Source organism: Oculina patagonica, chromosome 4, assembly GCF_052425735.1.
Source record: "Oculina patagonica isolate OP01 chromosome 4, crgOcupat, whole genome shotgun sequence".
NCBI lineage: Eukaryota > Metazoa > Cnidaria > Anthozoa > Scleractinia > Oculinidae > Oculina > Oculina patagonica.
This window is the reverse complement of record NC_135761.1, coordinates 20,356,815-20,381,278: the sequence shown is the minus strand read 5'-3', so window position 1 is coordinate 20,381,278 and position 24,464 is coordinate 20,356,815. Positions and strand designations below refer to the sequence as shown.

Here is a 24,464-nt window from a genome sequence, read left to right as displayed (position 1 = left end):
CCCTTTATATTGGCTTGTACCGTTTTAATTTCTTGTGTGGCACTGGTAAGACGTATTAGCACGCTGAAAATTCATTTACGTGAGGAGAACACATAGACCCTGTTTTTGCTTTAAGTGGGTCAGAATACGTGCTTGATCTAGAATCACAAGAAATCTAAGTGCGCGGCTGAAAATAGGTTCAAATCCACTTTCAAGCATACTGTTTCGACGGACATGCATACATCAATTTCAAGTCACTCGATCTTTTAAACCGACGAATTAGAGGGAATCCTGTTCGAATTTTTTTTTTCGTACATGGGGACATCGGATTTTTCTGTCCACAACCACGCTTGCGCTTTGAGATCCTTAAATAATACTGTCAAAAGGTATATATGGGAGATGAAAGTTCATTTGAATTGTCAGAAGAATATTGCTCAGCACAAGACGAAGGATGGGCCACAAAGTTTCAAATAAGTTATTTTATCAAATATTCAGCCCGCAATGATCAATTACTGAAGTAACCATGTAGCTTTCTACAATTGTTGCATATGAAATCTTCTAAACTTATAACTTTCCAACCGACAATATTTACCCTCCCCTCCCTAAACACGTGCACCAACCAGCTTCAGCTCAGACGCTGTGGTCAATGTGTGTGGTAAATAAATGTAACCTCAGTAAGAAGTTAACCTACTTCCTGTGATACTGAATCGTCATAACGAGCACAGACAAATGCTTCTATTTTTACACCGTATCGGTTAACATTAAGTTTAATGTTACATTTGCGAGTTTCAGTGAAAATCGGATCATCAATTTGACATCGTCCTTTCACTGATCGATTAAACTCACAGCGGACTTATCTGTAAGCAACTCAAAGAGTGAACAAAACGCAACTTACATCAATTTGACATCGCAAGATCGCAGTGACAGTTGCGACGATGAAACACCAAGATAAAGAAACGAAGCAGATGAACAGAAGGCAAACACTGCACCGCTTGTGTTCCGCGTCAGGTTTGCTGATGTCTGTTGTGTGTTGTATCGCGCTTATTCACGTGGAACTCAGAATACAAGAACATCATCGACTGATATCACACTCAGTAACATTCTGTGATAAGATGGAGCCCGGAATCCTTCGAAAAGTACAACAAAATTACAAAAGATGGCATGCTATGGTTACAGGCCGCCATTGGCAAGCGACGAAAGGTATGTTAATAGTTACGTTACTGAGATTTTTAAGATTTTCACACAGGAACATGTTTTTAGCGGAATGGTTTTCCTCACACGAATAGATACAATAATTAAAAAGAGTATTATGCCCTATTCTCACAGAAAAGAGCTATGATTTTAGTCCATTTATTGACAAATAAAAGCGGAAATAGGTTGCATCATTTCAACCGCTGAATGTCAAAGAATGGTTCACAGACAGTGTACGATGTAAAACAAATTATTTAAAATTTACAGGTGAACAGGAGACCATCTCAAGACAGAAACGCTCTTCGCCCGATGATTCACAACATAAATCAACCCTTACCGCCTCTGAAGTACAAGTACTGATAAAACAAGAACTTGGTCTGTTGCAAAACCAAGTTTGTGCCAAAGATCACACGCTCTGCCGCACAGGACCAAAAGGTAACACGGGACGACGAGGAAAACCGGGAACCCGAGGGAGACCAGGTCCCCCAGGGAGACCAGGGTCAAACGGACCTCCCGGTAAACATGGACCAATAGGAGCTCAAGGACCGATGGGCATAAAGGGGGATTTCGGAGTGCCTGGCGATCCAGGTCCCGTGGGACCTAGAGGCCCGCCGGGTATGAAAGGTAACAAGGGGGAGCCAGGACAGTCCATCTCGGCTCCATCTCTGTTGCAGCGCCCAGTTGGAATGACAGTCAATGAAAGCCAGACAGTCATCTTAAAATGTACACCGGATGGTAATCCAACACCAAAAGTTACTTGGTCAAGGTACAACTCACGGCTACCTGTAGGTCGTCACGTGGTAGAGTCCAGTGGTGCTCTGATTGTGAAGAACGTTAGACCTGGAGACGAAGGAGATTACAGCTGCAAAGCTGAAAATTTGCTGGGACAAGTGAACGCCTCGGCGAAATTAACTGTCCAGTGTAAGTTTTCACATAATTTAGATATTTATTGGCGAGAAGTTGTGGATGATGCTGGAAAAGAAGCTCTTTGTAGTGTAAAGATAGGTCTTTTTGGTGTAAAAGTCGTTGTTTTAGCTGATACGAAATATGAAAAGATAACGCAACTTCAGAAGTACTTTCATCCAAACTATGAAATCGTATTTAAGAGAAAAATCTTTCTTATCAGGTGTTGCTTCATCCCATAAAATTTAAATCTGAAAGAACCTGCACATGACCGGCTATAATTTAACAAGCATAAAAAGATTTATAAATTGTATATAAAGGAAATATTGCATAAAAATTCATCCAGTAAGGTGCATTCGCCATTGTTTCACCCCATGAAAATATATATTTCTCCTTTTTTTCTCGATAGTCGCTCCCAAACTATTATTGTCATCCAACCGATTGATTGCTGAGGAGAAACAGAACGTCCGCATTGCCTGCAGTGCTACTGGTCAGCCGCTTCCCAGTATCACGTGGTCTAGAGCAGGGGGTAGTTTGCCTAAGGACAGAACTGATGTGGTGAATGGAACTCTGACAATCAACAGTGTGACAAGAAAGGACGGTGGACTATATATTTGTAAAGCGGAGAATATTCTTGGATTAGCAACAGACACTGCTCTAGTCGTGGTATTTCCACCTCTGCGGTTCAAAGTCCGTCCTCCTCAAGAGGTGACTCCTTTGATTGGACTTAGTGTTCACCTGCCATGTGTGGCCGAGAGTGACCTGAGAACTACAATCACTTGGACAAAGGATGGTAAGTCTTCACTTCCTGTAGAGTCCAATGTTCTACAAAATCAAACATTGCTGATTCATAACATCAAGAAATCACTTGAAGGATCTTACACCTGCAAAGCAACCAATGCTCTGTCAACAATAGAAGCCAAAGTCAAAGTCAAAGTGGTTGCGCCTTCGTGTTCTGTGATCAGAAAACACGTCAGCACTGTAAGTGGAAATTACGTCATTGATCCGGATGGCGAAGGAGGCTTGGCACCATTTACAGTTTACTGTGATATGAGTGACAAGAACGGAGTTGGCGTGACAGTGATAAGTCACGACAGTGAGAGCAGAATGCACGTGCATGGATGCGAAGATTCTGGTTGTTATTCACGTGATATTCATTACACAGGAACAAGTTTGTCCCAGCTAACGAGTCTTACCAGAGTCTCCTCACACTGTGAACAGTTTATCAAGTACGAGTGCTATGCATCAGCGATATTCAGGTACGAACCTGACCATGCCTGGTGGGTGTCACGTGACTCTACTAAGATGAAATACTGGGGCGGAGCATCACCTGGAAGTGGTAAGTGCGCATGCGGGATGACCAACTCATGTGTAAATGGTCGTAATTGTAACTGTGATAACAATGACGATGTATGGCGTGAAGACAGCGGTCTCCTCTCTGACAAGACACATCTTCCAGTTAAACAGCTCAGGTTTGGAGATATAGGTGAAAATGACGAGCAAGGTTACCACACGCTGGGAAAACTAAAGTGCTATGGCATAGCATAGACATTTAAAAACAGTTACAGTACTCTCAAAGAAAGCAACAACAGTTATGGTAATATTCGCAATGGTCTCCATCACTTTCTGTTACAACTTTAAGTGTAGCTTTCTAATCATCCTTATAAGCACAGGTTTAGACATACAAGGCAAGTGAAAATAAACGATAAAATCGAACGACGTTTCGGAGTCGTCATGACACCATTTTCAAGTTCCAAAATGAAAAGAATAAACTGTCAGAAAAAGTAATAATCGGAAAATTAAAAACAATGGTCATCATTTCTTTGTTACACCTTTAAACGTAGCCTTGTTATAATCAGAAAATGCATAATAAAAATAGGAACACATAGCCCGCAAAAACGGTTCCTAGAAGCATAAAGGTAGCGATAATAATATAAGAATCATTGAACTGTTTGTTTAAATCCTATTATCTTCAAAGTATAACAGCAACAAAAAGGTAGTTACTCTGTGCCACTTAGTGACAATGTGAAGTTACATCTTCTTGTATTGCGTACAATTGCAAATGAAGAAAATAAAGTAAAAAAAGTTTCTTTTTTTTGAATTTTATTTTTATTGCTCCCAGTAAAGCCGCTCGTGCACTATTTCAACCTTAGTGCACAAAAACTTCATTTAAGTATTGAGGCGAATACATAGACCTTGCTTTTCGACAATGTGTATTGTTCGCGCTCGATCAAAAATTCCAAGGAAGCTAAGCACGTGCCTGTAACTGGGTTCGAATCCACTTGCTCTACGAATTACAGCAACATAGGGCGGTGGTCCCCAGGGGCGGTGGTACCCAGCATTCTGTTAGAGGCAAGCCTGAAGGTACGACACATGTCGTTCAATCTGGGCCTCAGTCTGGGCCTAGCTTCATGGTGCTCCATGGTGCTTTGTTCACATAATACAAATCTACATTTAGAGCATGTCACATAGAAGGCTCTCTCAATGGCGTAAAGTACTCAGAGGCAGTAAACCTCTTTGATTCGCGTGATTAATTTCTTTTTGATTAAGAACAATGATTTTACCTACAAAGATTGAAATGCAGTCGTAGTAAATGATAAAAGCTGTTGTGATGAAAGTTTTGATACGATATTTAGATTGAAGAGGATTTGTTTACCTCTTCCACTCTCAGAAAATAACCCTGGGTAAACTGTGCTAATATGTACTACCTTGAACGTCTGTTGATAAAACCCTAACGTGCATGTGTAACCATTCAAAAACAAGCTATTTAACAGTTTGTTTTCGTGTCGTGCTCTTTATTGCGCTGTACAATGGCCCTAACTTTCTGCATATGAAAAAACCCTAGTGTGTGACCATCCAAATGAAAGCGATTGATCAGTAGTTTCAACGTGTTGAACAACCCTGTATGAGTAGTATGCGTATGGGCGGGGGGGGGGGGGGGGGATCGAGAGGGCAGTTGCCCCCGCCAGGAAAACTAGAAAACTAAGAAAACTATAGAAAAAAAGAAGAAAAATAAACTAAAAAACCCAGTTGCCCCCCGCCGGATACATGATGGTTTCAACTTTTAGGTCACTGGATTAAATTCTAGCTAGTGTGTGAACATTAAAAAAAAGCTACTGAGCAGTACCTTAAAGTGATAATGTACCTTGCTTTTCTCTTTCGCCGAACGCTGAGACGCTTTGAACGAAGAAACCAATAAAAGAAGATATAACTAAGAAGAAAGATTCTTAAAGAGCTTGCCGAGGAACATAGGAATGTCATCAAGAGTAAACTTGGCAATTTGCATTGTCGGCCATTCAAAGTGATCAATAAACGAAGGTAATTTACTAAATGTAATAAGTTCTTCCAGATTCGACAGTAACCAGTTGTTGCTCAACTGTCGTTCCCGATAACACGTCCCTCTCCTCCCCTCCCCTCCTGTGCCATTTCTCCCCCTTAAACTAGAGCAACCAAGAGCAGACAGATGTTGTGGTAAATTACTTTGACCAGTAAGATCATAATATACTTCCTGTGATACTGAATCTTCACAACAAGCCCAAACACATCTTTCTATTTTTACCACTCATATCGGTAATAAAGATAACAAAGATTCGTGTTACACGTCAGTGAAAATCGGACCATCAGTTTTGCATCGTCCTTTCACGCACAGTAAACTATTCTGTTAGCAGTTCAGAGTAAAGAAAACGCCGTTTGCATCAATTTGACATCGCAAGTTTGCAGTGACGATGAAACAAAACAAAGAAAAGAATCAGACGAACAGAAGACAAACACTGCAGCGCTTGTTTTCCGCGTCAGGCTTGCTGTTGTCTGTTGTGTGTTGTATCGCGCTAATTCACGTGGAACTCAGAATACAAGAACATCATCGACTGATATCACACTCAGTCACATTCTGTGATAGGATGGAGACAGAAATCCTTCGAAAAGTACAACAGAATTACGAAAGACGGCATGTTTTGACTTCAGGCCGCCATTGGCAAGCCTCCAAAGGTATGTTAATAGTTAGGTTACTGAGATTTTCAAGATTTCCACACAGGAACATGTTTTTATTGGAATGGTTTACCTAACACAAATAGATACAATAACTAAAAAGAGTACAAGGATATGCCCTTTTTCTCCCAGAGAAGAGCTATGATTAAAATCAGTAATTCACATTAACAAATAAAACGGAAGTAAATATGTTGCTTCATACCAACTGCAGAATGTCAAAGAATGGTTCACAGTGTACGATGTAAAACAAATAACTTTAATTTTACAGGTGAACAGGAGACCATCTCAAGACAGAAACGCTCTTCGCCCGATGATTCACAACATAAATCAACCCTTACCGCCTCTGAAGTACAAGTACTGATAAAACAAGAACTTGGTCTGTTGCAAAACCAAGTCTGCGCTAAAGATCACACGCTCTGCCGCACAGGACCAAAAGGTAACGCGGGACGACGAGGAAAACCGGGAACCCGAGGAAGACCAGGCACCCCAGGGAGACCTGGGTCAAACGGACCTCCCGGTAAACATGGGCCAATAGGAGCTCAAGGAACGATGGGCATAAAGGGGGATGTCGGAGTGCCTGGCGATCCCGGTCCCGTGGGACCTAGAGGCCCGACGGGTATGAAAGGTAACAAGGGGGAGCCGGGCCAGTCCATCTCGGCTCCATCTCTGCTGCAGCGCCCATTTGGAATGACAGTCAATGAAAGTCAGACAGTCATCTTAAAATGTACAACGGATGGTAATCCAACACCAAAAGTTACTTGGTCAAGGGACAATTCACGGCTACCTGTAGGTCGTCACGTGGTAGAGTCCAGTGGTGCTCTGATTGTGAAGGACGTTAGACCTGGAGACGAAGGAGATTACAGCTGCAAAGCTGAAAATTTGCTGGGACAAGTGAACGCCTCGGCGAAATTAACTGTCCAGTGTAAGTTTTCACATAATTTAGATATTTATTGGCGAGAAGTTGTGGATGATGCTGGAAAAGAAGCCCTTTGCAGTGTAAAGATAGGTCTTTTGGGGTAAAAAGTCGTTGTTTTAGCTGATGCGAAATATGAAAAGATAACGCAACTTCAGAAGCACTTTCATCCAAACTATGAAGTCGTATTTAAGAGAGAAACTTTTCTCATCAGGGGTTGCTTCATCCCATGAAATTTTAAATCGGAACGAACCTGCACATGACAGGCTATAATTTAACCAGCGTAAAAAGATCTATTAATTTGAATATTAAGGAAAAAGTGGAAAAAAATTCATATGGTACATTGCATTCGCCATTGTTTGACCCCTAATATATTTTTCTCTTTTTTCGATAGTTGCTCCTAAACTATCATTGTCATCCAACCGATTGATTGCTGAGGAGGAACGAAACGTCCGCATCGCCTGCAGTGCTACTGGTCAGCCGCTTCCTAGTATCACGTGGTCCAGAGCAGTAGGTAGTTTGCCTAAGGACAGAACTGATGTGGTGAATGGAACCCTGACAATCAACAGTGTGACAAGAAAGGACGCTGGACTATACATTTGTAAAGCAAAGAATATTCTGGGATCAGCAACTAACGCTGCTGTAGTCATGATATTTTTGCCTCTGCGTTTCAAAGTCCGTCCTCCTCAAGAGGTAACTCCTGTGATTGGCTTAAGTCTTCATCTGTTGTGTGTCGTCGAGAGTGACCCGAGAGCTTCAATAACTTGGAAAAAGGATGGCAAGTCTTCACTTCCTGTAGAGTCCAGTGTTCTACAGAACGGAACACTGCTGATTCAGAACATCAAGAAATCACACGAAGGATCTTACACCTGTAAAGCGACTAATGCTCTGTCAACAATAGAAGCCAAAGTCAAAATCAATTCCCCAGTAGCGACTTCTTGTTCTGTGATAAGAAAATACGTCACCAGTGTAAGCGGAAATTACGTCATTGATCCGGATCGCACAGGAGGCCTGGCACCATTTACAGTTTACTGTGACATGAGTGACAAGAATGGAGTTGGCGTGACGGTGATAAGTCACGACAGTGAAAGCAGAACACACGTGCATGGATGCGAAGTTTCTGGTTGTTATTCACGTGACATTCATTATACAGGAGCGAGTCTGTCCCAGCTAGCGAGTCTTACCAGAGTCTCCTCACACTGTGAACAGTTTATCAAGTACGAGTGCTACGAGGCAATGATTTTCAGAAGCGGATTTTCCTGGTGGGTGTCACGTGATTCTACTAAGATGAATTACTGGGGCGGGGCATCACCTGGCAGTGGAAAGTGCGCATGCGGCATGACCAACTCATGTGCAAACCCCAGTCAAAGTTGTAACTGTGATAAAAATGACAAGGTATGGCGTGAAGACAGCGGTCTCCTTACTAACAAGACACATCTTCCAGTTAAACAGCTCAGGTTTGGAGATATATCCGATTACGAGCAAGGTTACCATACGCTGGGAAAACTTAAGTGCTATGGCAAAGCATAAACATTCAAATATCGGCTCAGTACTCCCAATCATTGGGACAATACAATACGTAGACATTTTTGTTACTAAAAGAATGTTATGGTAAACTCATATTCGAAACGGCCATTATCTTTTTTGTCACAACTGTAAATGTAGCATTGAAATAATTGAAAATTCATGAATAAGAAAAGCAATACCAAAGCCCGCAAAAATGGCTTCCAGAAGCATAAAGGATGCGGGAATCAGAATAATTGAACTGTATGTTTAAAGCCTTTTCTTTTCAGAGTAAGAGCAACAAAAGGGGGGATAGTTTAGTGACAAAATAAAGTGACAGCTCCGTGGAAAACTGTAGTGCGTACAATTGCAAATGAAGAAATAAAGTGCGAAACGTTTCTTTTATTTTTTTTTTTCATTTTTCTGAGTTTATTTAGACTCGCCATTGCAAGCAACATCGCTCAGGCGCTATTTCAACCTTTGTATAGCGCACTGAAAATCTATGTACGCATCAAGGAGAATACATAGACCTCGCTTTACCTCTTTGTGGATGGTACGTGCTCAAAAATTATAAGGAAGCTTAAAGCGACCCTGTAAATGGGTTCGAATCCACTCACTCTTCGCGCGCGTGTTAACAAGACTTACTCATTCTTATTCGTTGAACGAAATCATAATGTTTCGACCGACATCCGATTTTCAGTCAATCTTTAAGACCAGAGAATGAGAGGGAACTCAGTGCGAAATTGCGTGTGCGTGTGAAAGATGGCAAACGATTACTTTTCTCTGCTTGAAGCTCTGAAATTTAGCTCAAAGTCTCCTAATTGCAGTGATTAACAACTCCCCGGTTTCCTTTTCCATGAGCGGCGAAGCATTTTTCCAACTGGGGGGGCTGACTAGTGACTTGAAGTGGGGGGGGGGGCTTAAGAGACTCCTCTTATTAATTCCTTTTTTTTTTCTGTAAAAGTGGAGGGCTAAAGCCCCCCCCCCCCCCCAGCCCCTCCGGCTCCGCCATCCCTGTTTTCATGAAAAAGTCTCGCTTATTTCTCAACTATGACCTTGGGTTACGTTACAGGTTATAACATTTTTGCTGCCCATACTCTCATTGACCATAGCTCCCGACCAATAAGCGCATGAGAATTCTTTCAGTTGTTGTGAAGAATCTGGCTCACAATCACGCCCCTCCCCCCTTTATTGTCAATTGTGTATAAGAGATCGAATGTCAAGTAAACTATTGCAAGACAAGTATTGCGTAGCATAAAGATAAGGACGGGCTACAAAGTTATTATTCCAATAAGTAAATACCTGTGAAATCTAAAGCCCGCTATGATCAATGAGACAAGAAATCTTCTAATCTCATTTACTTGGCATTGACGTTATATACAACTGCCCAGCCGACTAGATAATATTTACCCCACCACCCCCGCTCACCCTAAACACCTACACCCACCGGAATTAGCCTACATACAGTGGTAAATGAACGTGACCCCACTAAGAAAATAATATACTTCCTGTCGTGAATCACTACAACAAGCACGAACACATCCTTCTATTTTAACCACAAATTGGTCAACATTAAGATTCGTGTTAAATTCACTCGTCAGTGAAAATCGGACCATCAGTTTTATATCGTTCTTTCACCGATCGATTCAACTGACCCTCAACTCAGTGACTGCACTGATCTGTACGCAGCTTAAAGAGTAAAGAAAACGCCATTTACATCAATTTGACATCGCAAGTTTGAGGTGAGACGGTCGTGACGATGAAACAACAAGATAAAGAGAAGAAGCAGAGAAGAGAAACACTGCACCGCTTGTGTTCAGCGTCAGGCTTGCTGTTGTCTGTTGTGTGTTGTATCGCGCTAGTTCACGTGGAACTCAGAATACAAGAACATTATCGACTGATATCACACTCAGTAACATTCTGTGATAAGGTGGAGACAAAACTCCTTCGATAAGTACAACAAAATTACGAAAGGAGGCAAGTTATGGATACTAGTCGCCATTGGCAAGCGAACAAGGGTATGTTTTGTTTCGTTTATTAATTTTACGACAGTATCATTTCTTGTGTAATTTGTCATCTATTCTGGGGCGCCTTCTCCGGCTCCACGCAGGAAGGTGCCTTTAGAGGATTTTTCTTCTTCTCTAAACAGCTAGGAAGCGAAGAGGCTTATGGTACGATGCCCGAGACTCAGTTAAATGAAAGTGGAAAACGTTACCGCTAGGTTACTTTATACAAACCGTTTAATGTCAAAGAATGATTCACAGTGAACGATGTGTAAACAAATATGGCTAATTGACCAAAGCGTGAGGTCAAGATGGCTGGATATTAGCCAAATTCATTTTTGCGTGTTATGGTCCGACACGAAGTCGAAGTCAATAAAAGCAGAAAAAGGAACGAGGCCATATCATTAGGAAGCCATCTTGACCAACAAGCTTGACCAATAAAGGATCAATTATATGGCCAAAAAACGAAATTTTTATTGCGGAACGGACAAGGGAAATCCCGAACGGGCAAGATGGGCACATCTTGCCCGCACGTGGATTTAGCTATATTATAAACGCTTAAATTTTTTAGGTAAAGAGGAGACCATCACAAGACAAAAACGCTCTTCACCCGATGATTCACAAAAGAAATCAACCCTAACAGCCTCTGAAGTTCGACTGCTGATTAAACACGAATTTGGTCTGCTGCAAAACCAAGTCTGTGCTAAAGATCACACGCTCTGCCGCACAGGACCAAAAGGCAACACGGGAAGACGAGGAAGACCGGGACCTAGAGGAAGACCAGGTCCCCCAGGGAGACCCGGGTCAAAAGGACCTCCCGGTAAACATGGACCAATGGGTCCTCGAGGACCGATGGGCATAAAAGGGGATGTCGGAGTGGCGGGAGAGCCCGGTCCTGTGGGACCAAGAGGCCCGCCGGGTATAAAAGGCGACAAGGGTGAACCGGGCAGGTCCATCTCGGCTCCATCTCTGCTGCAGCGTCCTGTTGGAACGACAGTCAATGAAAGTCACACAGCCATTTTAAAATGTACAGCGGATGGTAATCCAAGTCCAAAAGTCACGTGGTCGAAGCTCAATTCATCGCTTCCTGTGGGTCGTTACGTGGTAGAGTCCAGTGGTACTCTGATTGTCAAGGACGTTAGACCTGGAGACGAAGGAGTTTACAGCTGCAAAGCTGAAAATTTGCTGGGACAAGTAAACGCCTCGGCGAAACTAACTGTTCAGTGTAAGTTGGAAAACTGAGATATTTAGTGGCGTTTAGTTGTGGCTGATGCTTAAAAGCAGGCCTATCGTAAAGACGGTTTTTTCCCCTGTCAAGGTAAGTCGAGGGTCTTGTTAAAGCTGGTGCGAAATATCGCAAAAAGAGAAGTTACACAAGCACTTAATTAATAATCCAAATTATTATATGGCTACCATTGTACGCGCGCTCTGATTGGCTGCTGAGCGGGCATTATTTTCTTGTAATGACCGGGCATTATAAAAAATTTTTCACGGCTCGACGGTTTTTTGAGTTGTGAGTAAAAGCTACTAGCGAGGGGGCAAAAACAACAAAAAATGCCGGAAAAATATAATTATCTTTTCAATAACTGAAAGAAAAATATAAGCATACCGATACTTCTTTAGTATGAGCGACGAAGAGAGCCACAGAGAGCGAGTTTTACCTCCAGTGTTTTTTCCTTTGATTATACTCTTTTTTTAATAGTGCTTAAAGGCCATATAATAAATAACTTATTAACCTCGTCCGTTCGGTCATTACAGGGGAATCTCAGACCTCGACCTTGATGTATTGACCTCGCTGTCCCTCGGTCAATACATCAAGGCCTCGGTCTGAGATTCCCCTGTAATGACCTCACTCTCGGTTAATAAGTAGTATATATTGACTGATTAAGCCGTATAACAGAAAGATAGTTTTCTTTTCGGAAGAGGCTTTTTAAATGAAATTTAAATCAAAACGAACCTGCTTAAGATATGAGATTAATGAGATAAAATTTAAAAGGAAAATAACATTTATAAAAACTTTCATAATAATCTATGTGTTAAAATGAAACCTTATTAATCGGGCGTGGCCGATTTATAGTTTACCCTTTGGTCGTCCTAGAGCATAGTCTCCTGTCGGCCAAAAAGACGGGGATAGCTTGGGGTTGCTACAAAACCGCTACGGGTGACGCATACCGCAATGGTTTTCATTTTAGTTTTGACAGGAAATCGTTGCAGGCACACTTGGTCGACTTTTGGGTTAATGTGTAATCAGGTTGTGTTTTTTTGCTTCGGCGGAAGGACAGAGAAAAAAGCTTACGGGGCAAAGTACAGTACGGGGCCCAGTTCTCGGCCACTTTTGACGTAAACTTGTATTTCTTACCTCAGAAGAACCGCAGGAACTTGAAATTTCTCCCAGAGCTAGCTACATTATTCAGCTTTTTGGTGTAAAGCTATCGACCGGTCAAAAATTAATTTGCCCGAGCAATAATAAAAATAAAAGCTCCATTTGTGGGCCCAGTTCTCGGCCACCTTGGCCCAGTTCTCGGCCACTAAAAAGCTTGTGCGTGATTATCTGTAAAAAAAATGCTCAATTAATTTTCACAGTCATAAAAGCACTCTGTAAACCTATTTATGTTATATCGATCCCAAATTATTTTTATGAGGCTCTGTTTTACTTTAGAAAAGAAGGATTTTAACGCGCCTAGATGCCTATGTGCAGGTTCTGGCAAAACCGCATTGTGTGACCCGTGCATTTAGATGGTTTATTTTGCAGTGAAAAGGTCTTGAAAGATTTAGGTGTTGTAGAAATAATAGACAAGACAAGAGTCAGCTCAAAACTTAGAGATAAGATTGAACTTTATTTTTAAAACATTTATTTCTTTCATTCTGGCAGCAGCAGATGAAATTATATTAAAAACCAAGCGCTAAGCTGTGATAGCGAGCAGGGTGGCCGAGAACTGGCAAATACGCAAACGTCGCAAGAAAAAATTTCGAAGTAAATTAAGACCAAAAAATACAACGGTTCAACGAAAAGTTAACTAAAGCAGAAAGCTGAATTATTCTACGTTTGACATGCCAAATATTAGCTCGTATGGTGGGGGCTTTTGGATAAAATACGAATTTAACTACACCATGAATTTTAAGGAGCCGTAAACAAACAAATTTTTCGGGAATGCAAATTCACCTACCTCCGCGTAAACTCGGCGTGTGAGCTTTCTATATCGAATTGAACGATCAAACTCAAGATACTTAAAGCACACGAATCAGTCTATCGTTTGAAGGAAATACCTTTTTCTTTTAATTCAACTGGAGTGTGAAAAAACGCGTTAAACACAAAGTGGCCGAGAACTGGCCCGGCCGAGAACAGGGCCCCATACTGTACTGATATTCACCATTGTGAAATTGCACTTACTTTGACAAGTTAAAGTTATTTTTGTAAATGAAAAAGGTAACGTCATTGATGTCACGCAGTGTTTTTTTTTTTAGCAAACTAGATGGTTTGCTGGTTTCTGACTATGAATGGGGGTGTGATCTTGCGGTATATTTTTTGAGCCTGACTCCGCCGTAAAACTTTTTTTTTATTTAGCAAGAACTGTGTCGATTTTCATTTCTGAACAATTGGTCGTCAAGTCGTTTGTCACAAAGAGTAGAATGTTTGTACAGCATGTTTTGGAATTATTTTAGATTTGGTTAGTAAGACGCTTCTGAAGACCCGAGCAAAACATTGGGAATGTACAGTATTAATAGGAACTTGAATGGAATTTTTCACAAGTTGGATAAAGGTATCAACTGAAAAAAATGGACTTCAAAATGAGAACTTGGATTTTATTGTAATTAAATTTTATCGCGGATTGGATGCATAATATCACGGCTTTGAAAGTCTTCAAATAATTAGAAAGGTTCCTTTCTTCCTTTTGATCTTATTGTTATTTTCATGTATTGATTATTCGAAAGTGGTTTTCGTTGATACGAAAAAAACGGGTTTTCACTGAATTGCTTGAAGTATTTTTAGACGTGATAATATTGGCTTAATAAAATTACATTGTGCACGAAATGTTTGTTATTCTTTTGTCTTGAAACTTTGAGGAAATTGAAATTTTTGTTTGACAGTAGTGTATGAAAGGCATTTTACAGAACTGAATAAAAAATAAGAAACATTGATAAAGGTTATTTCAAAGATTTATTTTGCCTGATTTTGAAGGGTTTCAGGAGTTTTAAAGAGTGCTGGTAAACGGCTGTATGTTGTTTGTGATTACAGATCTTATTTAGTTTCGAACGCTCTAATTTTTGAAAGGTTAAAACAGGTTAAAACCGGGCGGTTTCATGAGTTTTTTGGGTAAAAAGGTACGGTGGTGGTCAAAAAAAATGTTTAGAAAGGAATGACTGTAGTAGCAGTAAGTCGGAGGTTTGCGTGAGTAACGGGGTATAGTATGCGTGAGCTGGATTTCCGGCGTCATAACGGCATGTTTTGTTTACTGAAAGATACACTCGACGTTTAGTTAGCTTAGTCGGCTTGGGAAACTATTTTAAAAATGAATGTTGTAATAGTTAATTAATAGTAATCTAGAATTAACCTACTCTCGATTGGAGTCTGTTCTGGATTCGCGCTACCTTTTCGCCGCGAAGAAATTTTGTAAAATTTCGCTAGTGGAAAGAGGTACTGTAAGAACAGTATCAATAACTCAAAAGGAGGAACTTCTTTGTAGCTCTGAATTAAGACGTATGATAAAATTTTAGAATAAGAAACTTTCGATATATGGTTTTCATATTGTTTTTGTCAATTTCCTTTTGTGGCAGATTTTTTGAGAATCAGCTTTTCTTTCGTGTGATGACAGACACAGGACAGAACGAGAGGTGGATGAGAAAGATGCCGAAGATGAATAGGCACCGAAAAACGACAAGAACCGTCAAGGACTTATCTTTAGAGGGCGGGGAGTTTTGGCATACTGTATTTCGAGGACTGGACTGGACTAGTAAAACGCGGACTAGTAAAACGCGGACTTGTAAAACGCGGACTAGTATAACGCGGACTAGTAAAACGCGGACTTGTAAAACGCGGACTAGTAAAACGCGGACTCAGGTAAAACGCGGACTTGTAAAAGGCGGACTAGTAAAACGCGGACTAGTAAAACGCGGACTTGTAAAACGCGGACTAGTAAAACGCGGACTTGTAAAACGCGGACTTGTAAAACGAGGGCTTGTTAAGCACGGACTTGTAGAACGCGGACTTGTAAAACAAGCGCTTGTAAATCGGATAAAACTAAACGGTTTAGCGAGCGAAACAATTTGTGTTTGAAGCTCTTGTGTGTTTCTTCGACGGCATATTTCTAGCTTTTTTGAGCACTCTATGGTCTGTTTTAGCGTGGAGATGTTTTTGCAGTATAGCACATGTTCGTTCTGCAAACCCCTACTAAAACAACGGGATTGATGCTATGAGTTGTGTGCATATGTTTCTTTCTTTCCACTACTTGACGTCTGTTGAGTGCAGTCGTTTGTATTTGTTACGAATGGATTCGGTTTGGTGAAGTAAACGTTTACCAGACTGAACGCAGGATTCTCGGTAACACAACAATTTTACTTAATTCCAGCTTAACATGTCGCACCCTTCGACAATCAACTCCAAAAACACTTCTCGTCTCAAGTTCTTCTCCGGAAAGTCTCTATCACGTGACCTAAGCGAAAGTCTAAAAATAAACATCCTCGTGGGAAAATACGTCACATGGACAATGTCACGAACAATGTCACGCTCAGTTTCGGAAGTAACACAATTTTTTGTAACATAACCCCCTCTTGAAAAGAAATTTGCAAACATTTCTCAATAATAACGAAAAATTGACTTTACAGAATTGGGGGTAGTCCAGTGTCTTAGATTTGTCCTTCTTACTCAACCACTCGGCTCAGGTAGTCTGCTCCAACATTGTCTGATCCCTTGATAGCTTCAACCTTCAGGTTATAGCTCTGAAGAAAGATCGCCCAGCGCATAAGGCGACTGTTCACGAACTTAGCACTGTTCATGTACTTGAGAGGCTCGTGATCTGTCTGCAGTACAAAACGTACTCCATACAAGTATAGGTGAAATCTCTTGATCCCCCACATAATGGCTAAACACTCCTTCTCGATAGTAGAATAATTCCGCTCCGCGTTGGACAGTTTCTTGCTAGCGTAACAAACTGGAAACAGCTTTCCTTCATGCTCTTGCATTAGAACAGCGCCAATGCCATTATCTGATGCGTCAGTTCTCAAGTAGTACGTCTTGCTAGGATCAGGAAGATGCAGAATTGGCGTGCTTGTAAGGTGTGCCTTGACTGACTGATAGGCTCTCTCCTGGGCTTCACCCCACTCCACTCTGTTTGGCTGGCCCTTGCGTGTTAGGTCCGAGAGGGGAGCTACCACTGCAGCGAAATTTGGGATGAAATCTCGATAGTATCCGGCCAATCCCATAAACGAACGGATCTGCTTCTTGGTGCTAGGTCTTGGGGCGTCTCTAATCTTAGCCACGTTATCCTCATGAAGTCCTACTAGACCACACTGCAACTGATGACCAAGAAACTCAACACTGTCTACGCCAAAAATGCACTTGCTTGGTCTGACTGTCATCCCGAACTGTAGTAGTCGCTTGAATAGCTCACGAAGGGCTTCGAGATGCTCCTCCCACGTACGGGTGTGGACTAGGATATCGTCCCAGTAGAATTCGACGTTTGGCAGATCCTTCAGTAATCTTTTCATGGCGCGTTTAAGGGTTGCTGCGGAATTAACCATCCCAAATGGCATTTTCAAGAACTCATACAACCCATCGGGCGTTACAAAGGCTGTCTTCGGGATGTCTTCCTCCGGTATGGTTATCTGCCAGTATCCTTTGCTAAGGTCAATCTTCGAAAAGTACTTGTCACCGTTTAATTTCTGGAAAAGCTCCTCTGCAGTTGGCATTGGTTCAGGATCAAATACAGTTAGCTTGTTTAACTTTCTGTAATCAACGCATACCCTGTTCGTCCCATCCTTTTTCTTCACAACAACAACGGGTGACGAATACGGCGAATTAGATTCTCTGACCACGCCCATCTTAATCATATCGTTAATATCCTCCTTAAGAGATTCTCTGAGGCTGTACGGAACAGGATACGGCTTAGATCTGACTGGCTCCTCTGACGTAAGCTTGACGTGGTGCTGAACCAAGTTCGTGGTACCAGGCGCTTCGGTGAATAGACTTGAGAACTGGTGTGCCAAGTCCATAAACTCATCTCTTTGGTCATCTCTAAGATTGGGTCCTGTAGTCACGTCACGGATAGACTCCTTCGGTACATATCCTCCAATCTCCAGGAAGTCGGCTTCAACGTCTGTCTCCTCAGTCTCAGCCTCAATTGCCACCGCTGACACTTCTGCTGGCTCCTCTCGCTCAAAATACTTCTTGAGGAGGTTGACATGGTAAACTCTCTCTTTGCCCTTGACTTTGACCTTGTAATCGTTAAGGCCTACAACAGCGCTGACTTCAAAAGGGCCTTTCCACTGCATTAGCAACTTGTTGTGGTCAGTTGGCAGTAATACAAGTACCTTGTCCCCTGGCTGGAGCTTGCGGACCTTCGTTTTGCGGTCATAGTAGTGCTTCCCTTTCTGCTGGGATTTCTGCAACTCACTGTGGGCAAGGTTGAGAGTATCTTCTAGCTTCTCGCGCAGCTCGAAGACATACTGGTAACTGTTCTTTACTTCTGGTTCTTCTACTTCTTTCGTCCACAGTTCCTTCAGAATGTACATGGGTCCTCTGACAGCTCTCCCATACAATAGCTCAAACGGTGCAAATCCTGTAGACTCCTGGGGAACTTCACGGTAGGCAAACAGCAGCGGGTTGATGTAGCGATGCCACTGCTTTGGCTGCTCACTGCACAATCTTTTCAGCATTAACTTCAGTGATCCATTAAACTTTTCGGTCATACCATTACACATGGGGTGGTACGGAGTTGTCGTCAGCTGCTTGATGCTCAAGAGACGCATTACCTCCTTCATACATTCAGAGACAAACTGTGTTCCCAGATCGCTAAGGATCTCTTCCGGTATTCCAAGGCGGCTGAAGATGTCTACTAGGGCTTCTGCAACGGTTTCTGTATCAATGTTCTCCAACGGGACAGCTTCTGGGTATCGAGTTGCATAATCCACGAGCGTCAGTATGTATCTGTGACCTTCCTCGCTTGGCGGGCCTATCGGACCAATCAGGTCGATTGCTACTCTCTTAAACGGCTTGTCAATTATCGGCATCTTCTCCAACGGAACTTTGGGGACTGATCCCTTTGGTACGGTCTTCTGACATACATCACAGGATTTACAATGTCGCGTGACATCTCCTTGGATACCAGGCCAGTAGAACGCAGCCTGAATTTTGTCAGCTGTCTTCTTTATGCCCATGTGTCCACCCATTATTGACCCGTGAGCTACATCCATGATTTGGCGTCTCAACGGGGTTGGAACCAGAACTTGTCTCACTGGCTTTCCACTATTTACGTACGGGTGCTTGTAAACTCGGTACAGGACTCCGCTCTTTTGCTCAAATGAGATCTCAGCTTGACCCTTCACTCGAGTGTCATCGCGGTCCCAGTACTTCTTCAAACTCGCATCCTCACGCTGCAACTGCATAAGCTTCTCTCTATCTACTATGGGACTCTCTGATGAACTTGGTACCTTCAATGGGGTATGTTCTCCGGCTTTCTTAGCTTGACCTCTAGTAGTCACGGCACACGCTTCCTGCCAGCTGGGGTCTGGGTCATCTGCGGCTCTTGCACCAGGCACATTACCAACGATAAGGTCATAGATCGCATTGGGGAGGCACTGTGCTTCAACTTCTCCTGACAGGTAAGGGGTGTCCACAGTGATCTTTGCAATAGGTACTTTTCTCACAGTATTGTCTATAAGCAGCATACAATTGAAGTCACCAGTGTACTGCTCCTCTGAAACTAACTCCTTCTTTACTACAATACCACTGCAACCAGTGTCTCTCAGAACATCCACTGTCTTTTCACCCACTCTACCCTTTACAACAGGCATCTTGCTTCTAGCTCCAGTCAACGGCTCCACGCACGCATTGCTAAGCAACGGAATCCTTTTTCCACAGGCTAAAAGGAGCTGATCCTCTTCAATACAAGACTTGACTTCCTCTGGCGTAGCGTTTAGCTGGGGTGGCTGAACTAGACAGCCAGCACTCACTTGGTCACGTGGTGCTGCGGGTACACGAGGCTTACTCGATCCTCCAGCCTTCGGCAAATTCACTTTGAGAGACACTTGGCAATTTCTCGCTTCATGTCCTTGCCTTCCACACAAGAAACACAACCTTGATACGGCTTGACAGTTGGCAGCTTTATGCCCTCGACCATTGCACTTGTAACACTGTACCTGGCTAGGCTGAATGGGCGGTTTCTTTGCGTCATCATCCTTTTGGGGCGGGGCTGGTGGTCTACTTCGTCCACTACTAAACACGTGCTTTCCATGAGCTTGTAAGTACTGATCAGCAATCTGGGATATCTGTTCCAGTGTCTCTGGAGCCCTTTCACGTAAGTGAATGGCTAGTTCCTTCGGACATGAATTGATGAATTGCTCCTTGACTATCAAATCTCTTAGGCCATCAAAGCTCTTAGTGGTCTTAGAGAGTTCGACCCACCGCATTAGATATGTACTCAAGCGCACAACAAACTGATCAGGACTTTCATCAATCTCAGGCTTAGATACTCTAAATTTACGACAGTAGCCGTCCTCAGTTAAATCATACCTCTTCATCAGTGCCAGTTTCATTTTATCGTAATCCGTAGCGGCCTCCTCTGACAACCGTGAATAAACATCCAGGGCGCGTCCTGTCAACAGAGCACTAAGCTTTGTAGCCCAACCATTCTTCTCCCACTTAGCATTCGTCGCAAACCGTTCAAAACGCTGGAGATAGGCATCGAGGTCATCCTTACCGTCCACAAATGACGGTAGTTTAGGTGTCTTGGCTCGTTCCTCTTTGTTATTGTTCGGTTGTGCGGGGAAATGTCCATCTCCCGCCAAACGTGCTAGATCTAACTCATGCTGTCTTTTCGCGGCTTCGATCGCTTCTCTCTGTCTCAAAAGTTCCGCTTCCCTTTCCATTTTTCGGAGATCGCGTTCCTGGCGCCTTGCTTCTCTTTCATCTTCTTCTTGCCGACGTTTCTCGTCTCTCTCTTCGGCTTGTTGTCGACGTCTCTCTTCTTTCTCCTCTTGTTGTGTTCGAAGTCTCTCCTCTTTCTCTTCTTTTTCTCTCTGAAGTCTTTCCTCTTTCTCCTCTTGTTCTTTTACGAATTTCAGCAGCTTTTCTCCTTCGAGTCCAAACTTTTCTCCCATCTGAATAAACTTCTCCATTGCTAAAAACGCTTAAACGTTTACCACAAAATAATCGAAGCAAACAATCTTCACAAACGCGACTCACTTGTAATTCGATTATCCTCGACGATAAGTTCCACAAACCACACACTTCGAATTAATTTGTTTCTTTCCTGCGATTACGGTAGTGGTAAATAAAGGTGACGGGCCTACACGACTCCTACGTTCGTGACATTAGAACATTTGCCGTTATATATATGTTCAAATTCGGTCTTTCGACCTTATTTGCTTCTGACTTCTTTCTGAGGTTACTGTTTTTTTGAGACATTATGTATTGAAGAGAGCCGTAAGATGATTGTGGCCAAGGAAGTGTCTAGAGGCGTTTTACAAGTCCGCGTTTTACTAGTCCGCGTTTTACTAGTCCGCGTTTTACTAGTCCAGTCCAGTCCACAAGTTAAAGACACATCAAGACCACCCCACTGTGAATTGCCATAGCACAGACAAAATTATAGTCAATATCTTATATGTTTTTAAGAGAATTACATACGAACCAAGGCATGTCTTGTCTTGCCTTACATTGACATGCAATAATTTGGAAATACTAAGCTCGTAACAGTTTAAGACAGAATCCATCAGGAATTTGAGTAACATTAATTTTAGTTACGCAAAAATTGAGCACCAGAATAATTTAAATCCTTGTGTTCTTTCATACCTTGTTAAAGGCTTGACATGTGATAACACCAACATAACACCAACAGCAGTTCTTTATCAGTGGGGATTGAAGAAAAAAATGGAAACATTATCACACAGTTGACCCCCATGCAAAAACACTCCAGGATGTCACGGGACTGTTTGGTGTCCGTCTGCCAATTTCTAACTTCAAATTCCAATGTTAAATTCACATTAAATTTTCAATATTTCTTAGTTGTCTAAATTTTACTAATTCTTTTAAAAAAACTATCACCTGCCAAACATCCCCAAAAATCACTCAAAAAATTACAAAATACCGCAATACATAGATACATGGGATGAGTGAAGTTTCCTTGGATTCCTTGAAACACCAACAAGATATTTCCGTTTAAGGTGGCTGATAATGGGTTTCAGTATTTCCCACTCCTTAGTTCAGGACTAAAAGCCTTCATCAATTGCTATTACAGTAATGGTATGAAACAAATGTTCAATCATTCATCAACAAGTTGTGATCATTTTCTTGACAATAGTAGTTCCCCGGTAAACAGTTGTAGTACTGTCCCATCAAAGTGCAATGCCTGGAAAATACCGAAAAGCACACGACCTTCAGGTGAAACCGCACCTTACAGTATTACCAATACACTGCACTTTGCTAAGTCTTAAAACTTTACATTTTCTAGTCGTCTACTTCAATCGTTTATTTGTATTGTGTGAAATACATTTATAAATTGAAACCATCATGTCATTAAGTAATAATGCAATCTCGACAACGTTCTAGATATACTAGTTATGCAACGCTTTCGAGTGGTATACTATGGAATATCCCACGAGTCACTTGTATTTTCTCGGTATACACACGAGCCTTTAGGCGAGTGTGTATACGAAGAAAATACAAGTGACAAGTGGGATATTCCATAGTATACCACGAGAAAGTGTTGTGTAACTATTTTATACCATGCCATAGAAAATACGCTCACTAAATTTCATCGAGAATAAGATTGCAGCGCACGATGGGAAGGTTGGGTTGAATACCGTCGGATATACAACGGCTTTCCTGTATTCTGATTGGCTGTATTTTCTATGGCATGGTATAAATTATATTATGCACACTAATACAGCTCATGCAAGCCCTGTGACTTACACAAACACAGTCGGACTGAGTGCTACTTAAGTAACTGCTTCGTGGTTTCTGCTGTACTGAACCCTGCCTTTCAAGGCAAAGCGCCCGATTTTAAGCTTCTCAAGCTTCTCAATGTTCTTGTTCTGTAAAGTACATTCGCCATATGTTTTCCCAAAGAATAAAATTCTTTTTTTTGTTCCTCGACAGTCGCTCCTACACTTCTATTATCATCCAATCGATTGATTGCCGAAGAAAAACAAAACTTTACAATCAGCTGCACGGCTGCTGGTCAGCCGCTTCCCAGGATCACGTGGTCCAGAGCGGGGGGTAAAAATGAAGACAGATCAGAAGTGATGAATGGAACGCTGACAATCTACAGTGTGACAAGAAAGGATGGTGGACTATACATTTGTAAAGCTGAGAATATTCTGGGATCAGTAACAGACACTGCTCAACTGGTAATATTTTCTCGTCTGCATTTTAAAGTCCGTCCTCCTCAAGAGGTGACTCCTGTGATTGGACATGCAATTCGCTTACCGTGTGTGGCCGAGAGCGACCTGAGACCCACAGTAATTTGGTCAAAGGATGGCAAGACTTCACTTCCTGTAGAGTCCAAAGTTCTACAGAATGGAACGGTGCTTATTCAGAACATCAAGAAATCACACGAGGGATCAAAGTCAAAATCAATTCCCCGGTTGTTGCGACTTCTTGTTCTGTGATCAGAAAATACGCCACCAGTGAAAGCCAAAATTACGTCATTGATCCAGATGGCTCGGGAGGCCTGGCACCATTTTCAGTTTACTGTGACATGAGTGACAAGAATGGAGTTGGCGTGACAGTAATAAGTCATGACAGTGAGAGCAGAACACACGTGCGGGGATGTAACCCTGATGGTTGTTACTGGCGTGACATACACTACACTGGATCGAGTCTGTCTCAGCTGGCGAGTCTCACAAGAGTCTCCTCGCATTGTGAACAGTTTATCAAGTACGAGTGTCATGCTTCAACGATTGTCTTGTATGGGCACGCCTGGTGGTTCTCACGTGATTCTACTAAGATGAATTACTGGGGCGGAGCATCACCTGGCAGTGGTAAGTGCGCATGCGGGATGACCAACTCATGTGCAGACTCCAGGTATGGTTGCAACTGTGATAAGAATGACAAGGTATGGCGTGAAGACAGCGGTCTCCTCAATGACAAGACACATCTTCCAGTTAAACAGCTCAGGTTTGGCGATATAGGCGATAGCGGCGAGCAAGGTTATCATACCCTGGGAAAACTTAAATGCCATGGCATAGCATAAAAATTCGAGTATCCTTTTGATACTCTCAAAAGAACTGACATCACCACCAAACTTAGTATTTGCAATGATCACAATCAGTTTTGTTTGAAATGTAAATGTGACTTTGCAATTACCTGAAGATAATGATAAGGAAAGCAAGATAATAATAAAAATAGTTCATAAAAGCATGGAAGCAAGCGAGGATAATAATTGTGCCTAATAATTAGAGCGAAAAAAGGTAGAAACTCTGTGCCACATAGTAAAAAAATGTGCAATTTATAACAACTTCGTAAACAATCACAGTGTACCTCAGTTATTGTTATATCATGAAGCAGAGGAAAGACATATCTTAATAAACGTTAACCTCGTTAGTACGACTTCATGATTTGTTGGAAACGAACATGCCAACCTGTTTTAGTTTTGTCTTGTTATCGTTTTGCTCAATATCGCTTGGATAAAAATTGCTTTGTAAAACTGGAATCTGTAGCGCCGATTCTGAAACTATCTTTTTTATATCGATCAGCAATTAGTTGGAAACTTTTCGTGTACTTACTTCCCTTTAGCATAATTTTTCTACAAAAACACGAAATTAAAGTCATT

The 24,464-nt window shown here is 42.0% G+C and overlaps 3 protein-coding genes across 5 annotated transcripts; 2 read left to right on the top strand and 1 right to left on the bottom strand.

The window, feature by feature from the left end:
* The first annotated feature begins 642 nt into the window (after positions 1-642).
* LOC144648229 (basement membrane-specific heparan sulfate proteoglycan core protein-like) lies at positions 643-24,233 on the top strand. Its single transcript, XM_078507846.1, has 7 exons — positions 643-1,179; positions 1,438-2,091; positions 2,483-3,619; positions 5,779-6,060; positions 6,329-6,982; positions 7,368-7,899; positions 23,276-24,233. The coding sequence occupies exons 1-7, from the start codon at positions 915-917 to the stop codon at positions 23,883-23,885; spliced, it is 4,134 nt and encodes a 1,377-aa protein (XP_078363972.1). The 5' UTR covers positions 643-914; the 3' UTR covers positions 23,886-24,233.
* Positions 10,024-22,925, top strand: LOC144651901 (uncharacterized). 3 transcript variants are annotated; one of them, XR_013570382.1, is made up of 3 exons: positions 10,024-10,494; positions 11,051-11,779; positions 22,790-22,925. XR_013570382.1 is itself a non-coding variant. In XM_078511970.1 (2 exons), exons 1-2 carry the CDS (start codon positions 10,461-10,463, stop codon positions 11,719-11,721), a joined length of 705 nt encoding a protein of 234 aa, XP_078368096.1. In that variant the 5' UTR covers positions 10,024-10,460; the 3' UTR covers positions 11,722-11,876. The 3 variants fall into 3 exon arrangements, 1 of the variants encoding a protein (XP_078368096.1); XR_013570381.1 differs by having other exon boundaries at positions 11,051-11,797; positions 22,790-22,845; XM_078511970.1 differs by lacking the exon at positions 22,790-22,925 and having other exon boundaries at positions 11,051-11,876.
* LOC144651642 (uncharacterized) lies at positions 16,115-20,921 on the bottom strand. Its single transcript, XM_078511587.1, has one exon. It carries the CDS (start codon positions 20,809-20,811, stop codon positions 16,339-16,341), a length of 4,473 nt encoding a protein of 1,490 aa, XP_078367713.1. The 5' UTR covers positions 20,812-20,921; the 3' UTR covers positions 16,115-16,338.
* Positions 24,234-24,464: the final 231 nt, after the last annotated feature.

What these genes read in the sequence shown, in the direction of transcription:
- LOC144651642 (XM_078511587.1), bottom strand. Translation starts at nt 20,811, where the DNA reads ATGGAGAAGTTTATTCAGATGGGAGAAAAGTTTGGACTCGAAGGAGAA.
- LOC144651901 (XM_078511970.1), top strand. Translation starts at nt 10,461, where the DNA reads ATGGATACTAGTCGCCATTGGCAAGCGAACAAGG. An exon ending in CCATTGGCAAGCGAACAAGG is followed by an intron (nt 10,495 to 11,050) that starts GTATGTTTTGTT and finishes TAAATTTTTTAG; the next exon opens with GTAAAGAGGAGACCATCACA.
- LOC144648229 (XM_078507846.1), top strand. Translation starts at nt 915, where the DNA reads ATGAAACACCAAGATAAAGAAACGAAGCAGATGAACAGAAGGCAAACA. An exon ending in CCATTGGCAAGCGACGAAAG is followed by an intron (nt 1,180 to 1,437) that starts GTATGTTAATAG and finishes TAAAATTTACAG; the next exon opens with GTGAACAGGAGACCATCTCA. An exon ending in AAAGTGCTATGGCATAGCAT is followed by an intron (nt 3,620 to 5,778) that starts AGACATTTAAAA and finishes CATCAATTTGAC; the next exon opens with ATCGCAAGTTTGCAGTGACG.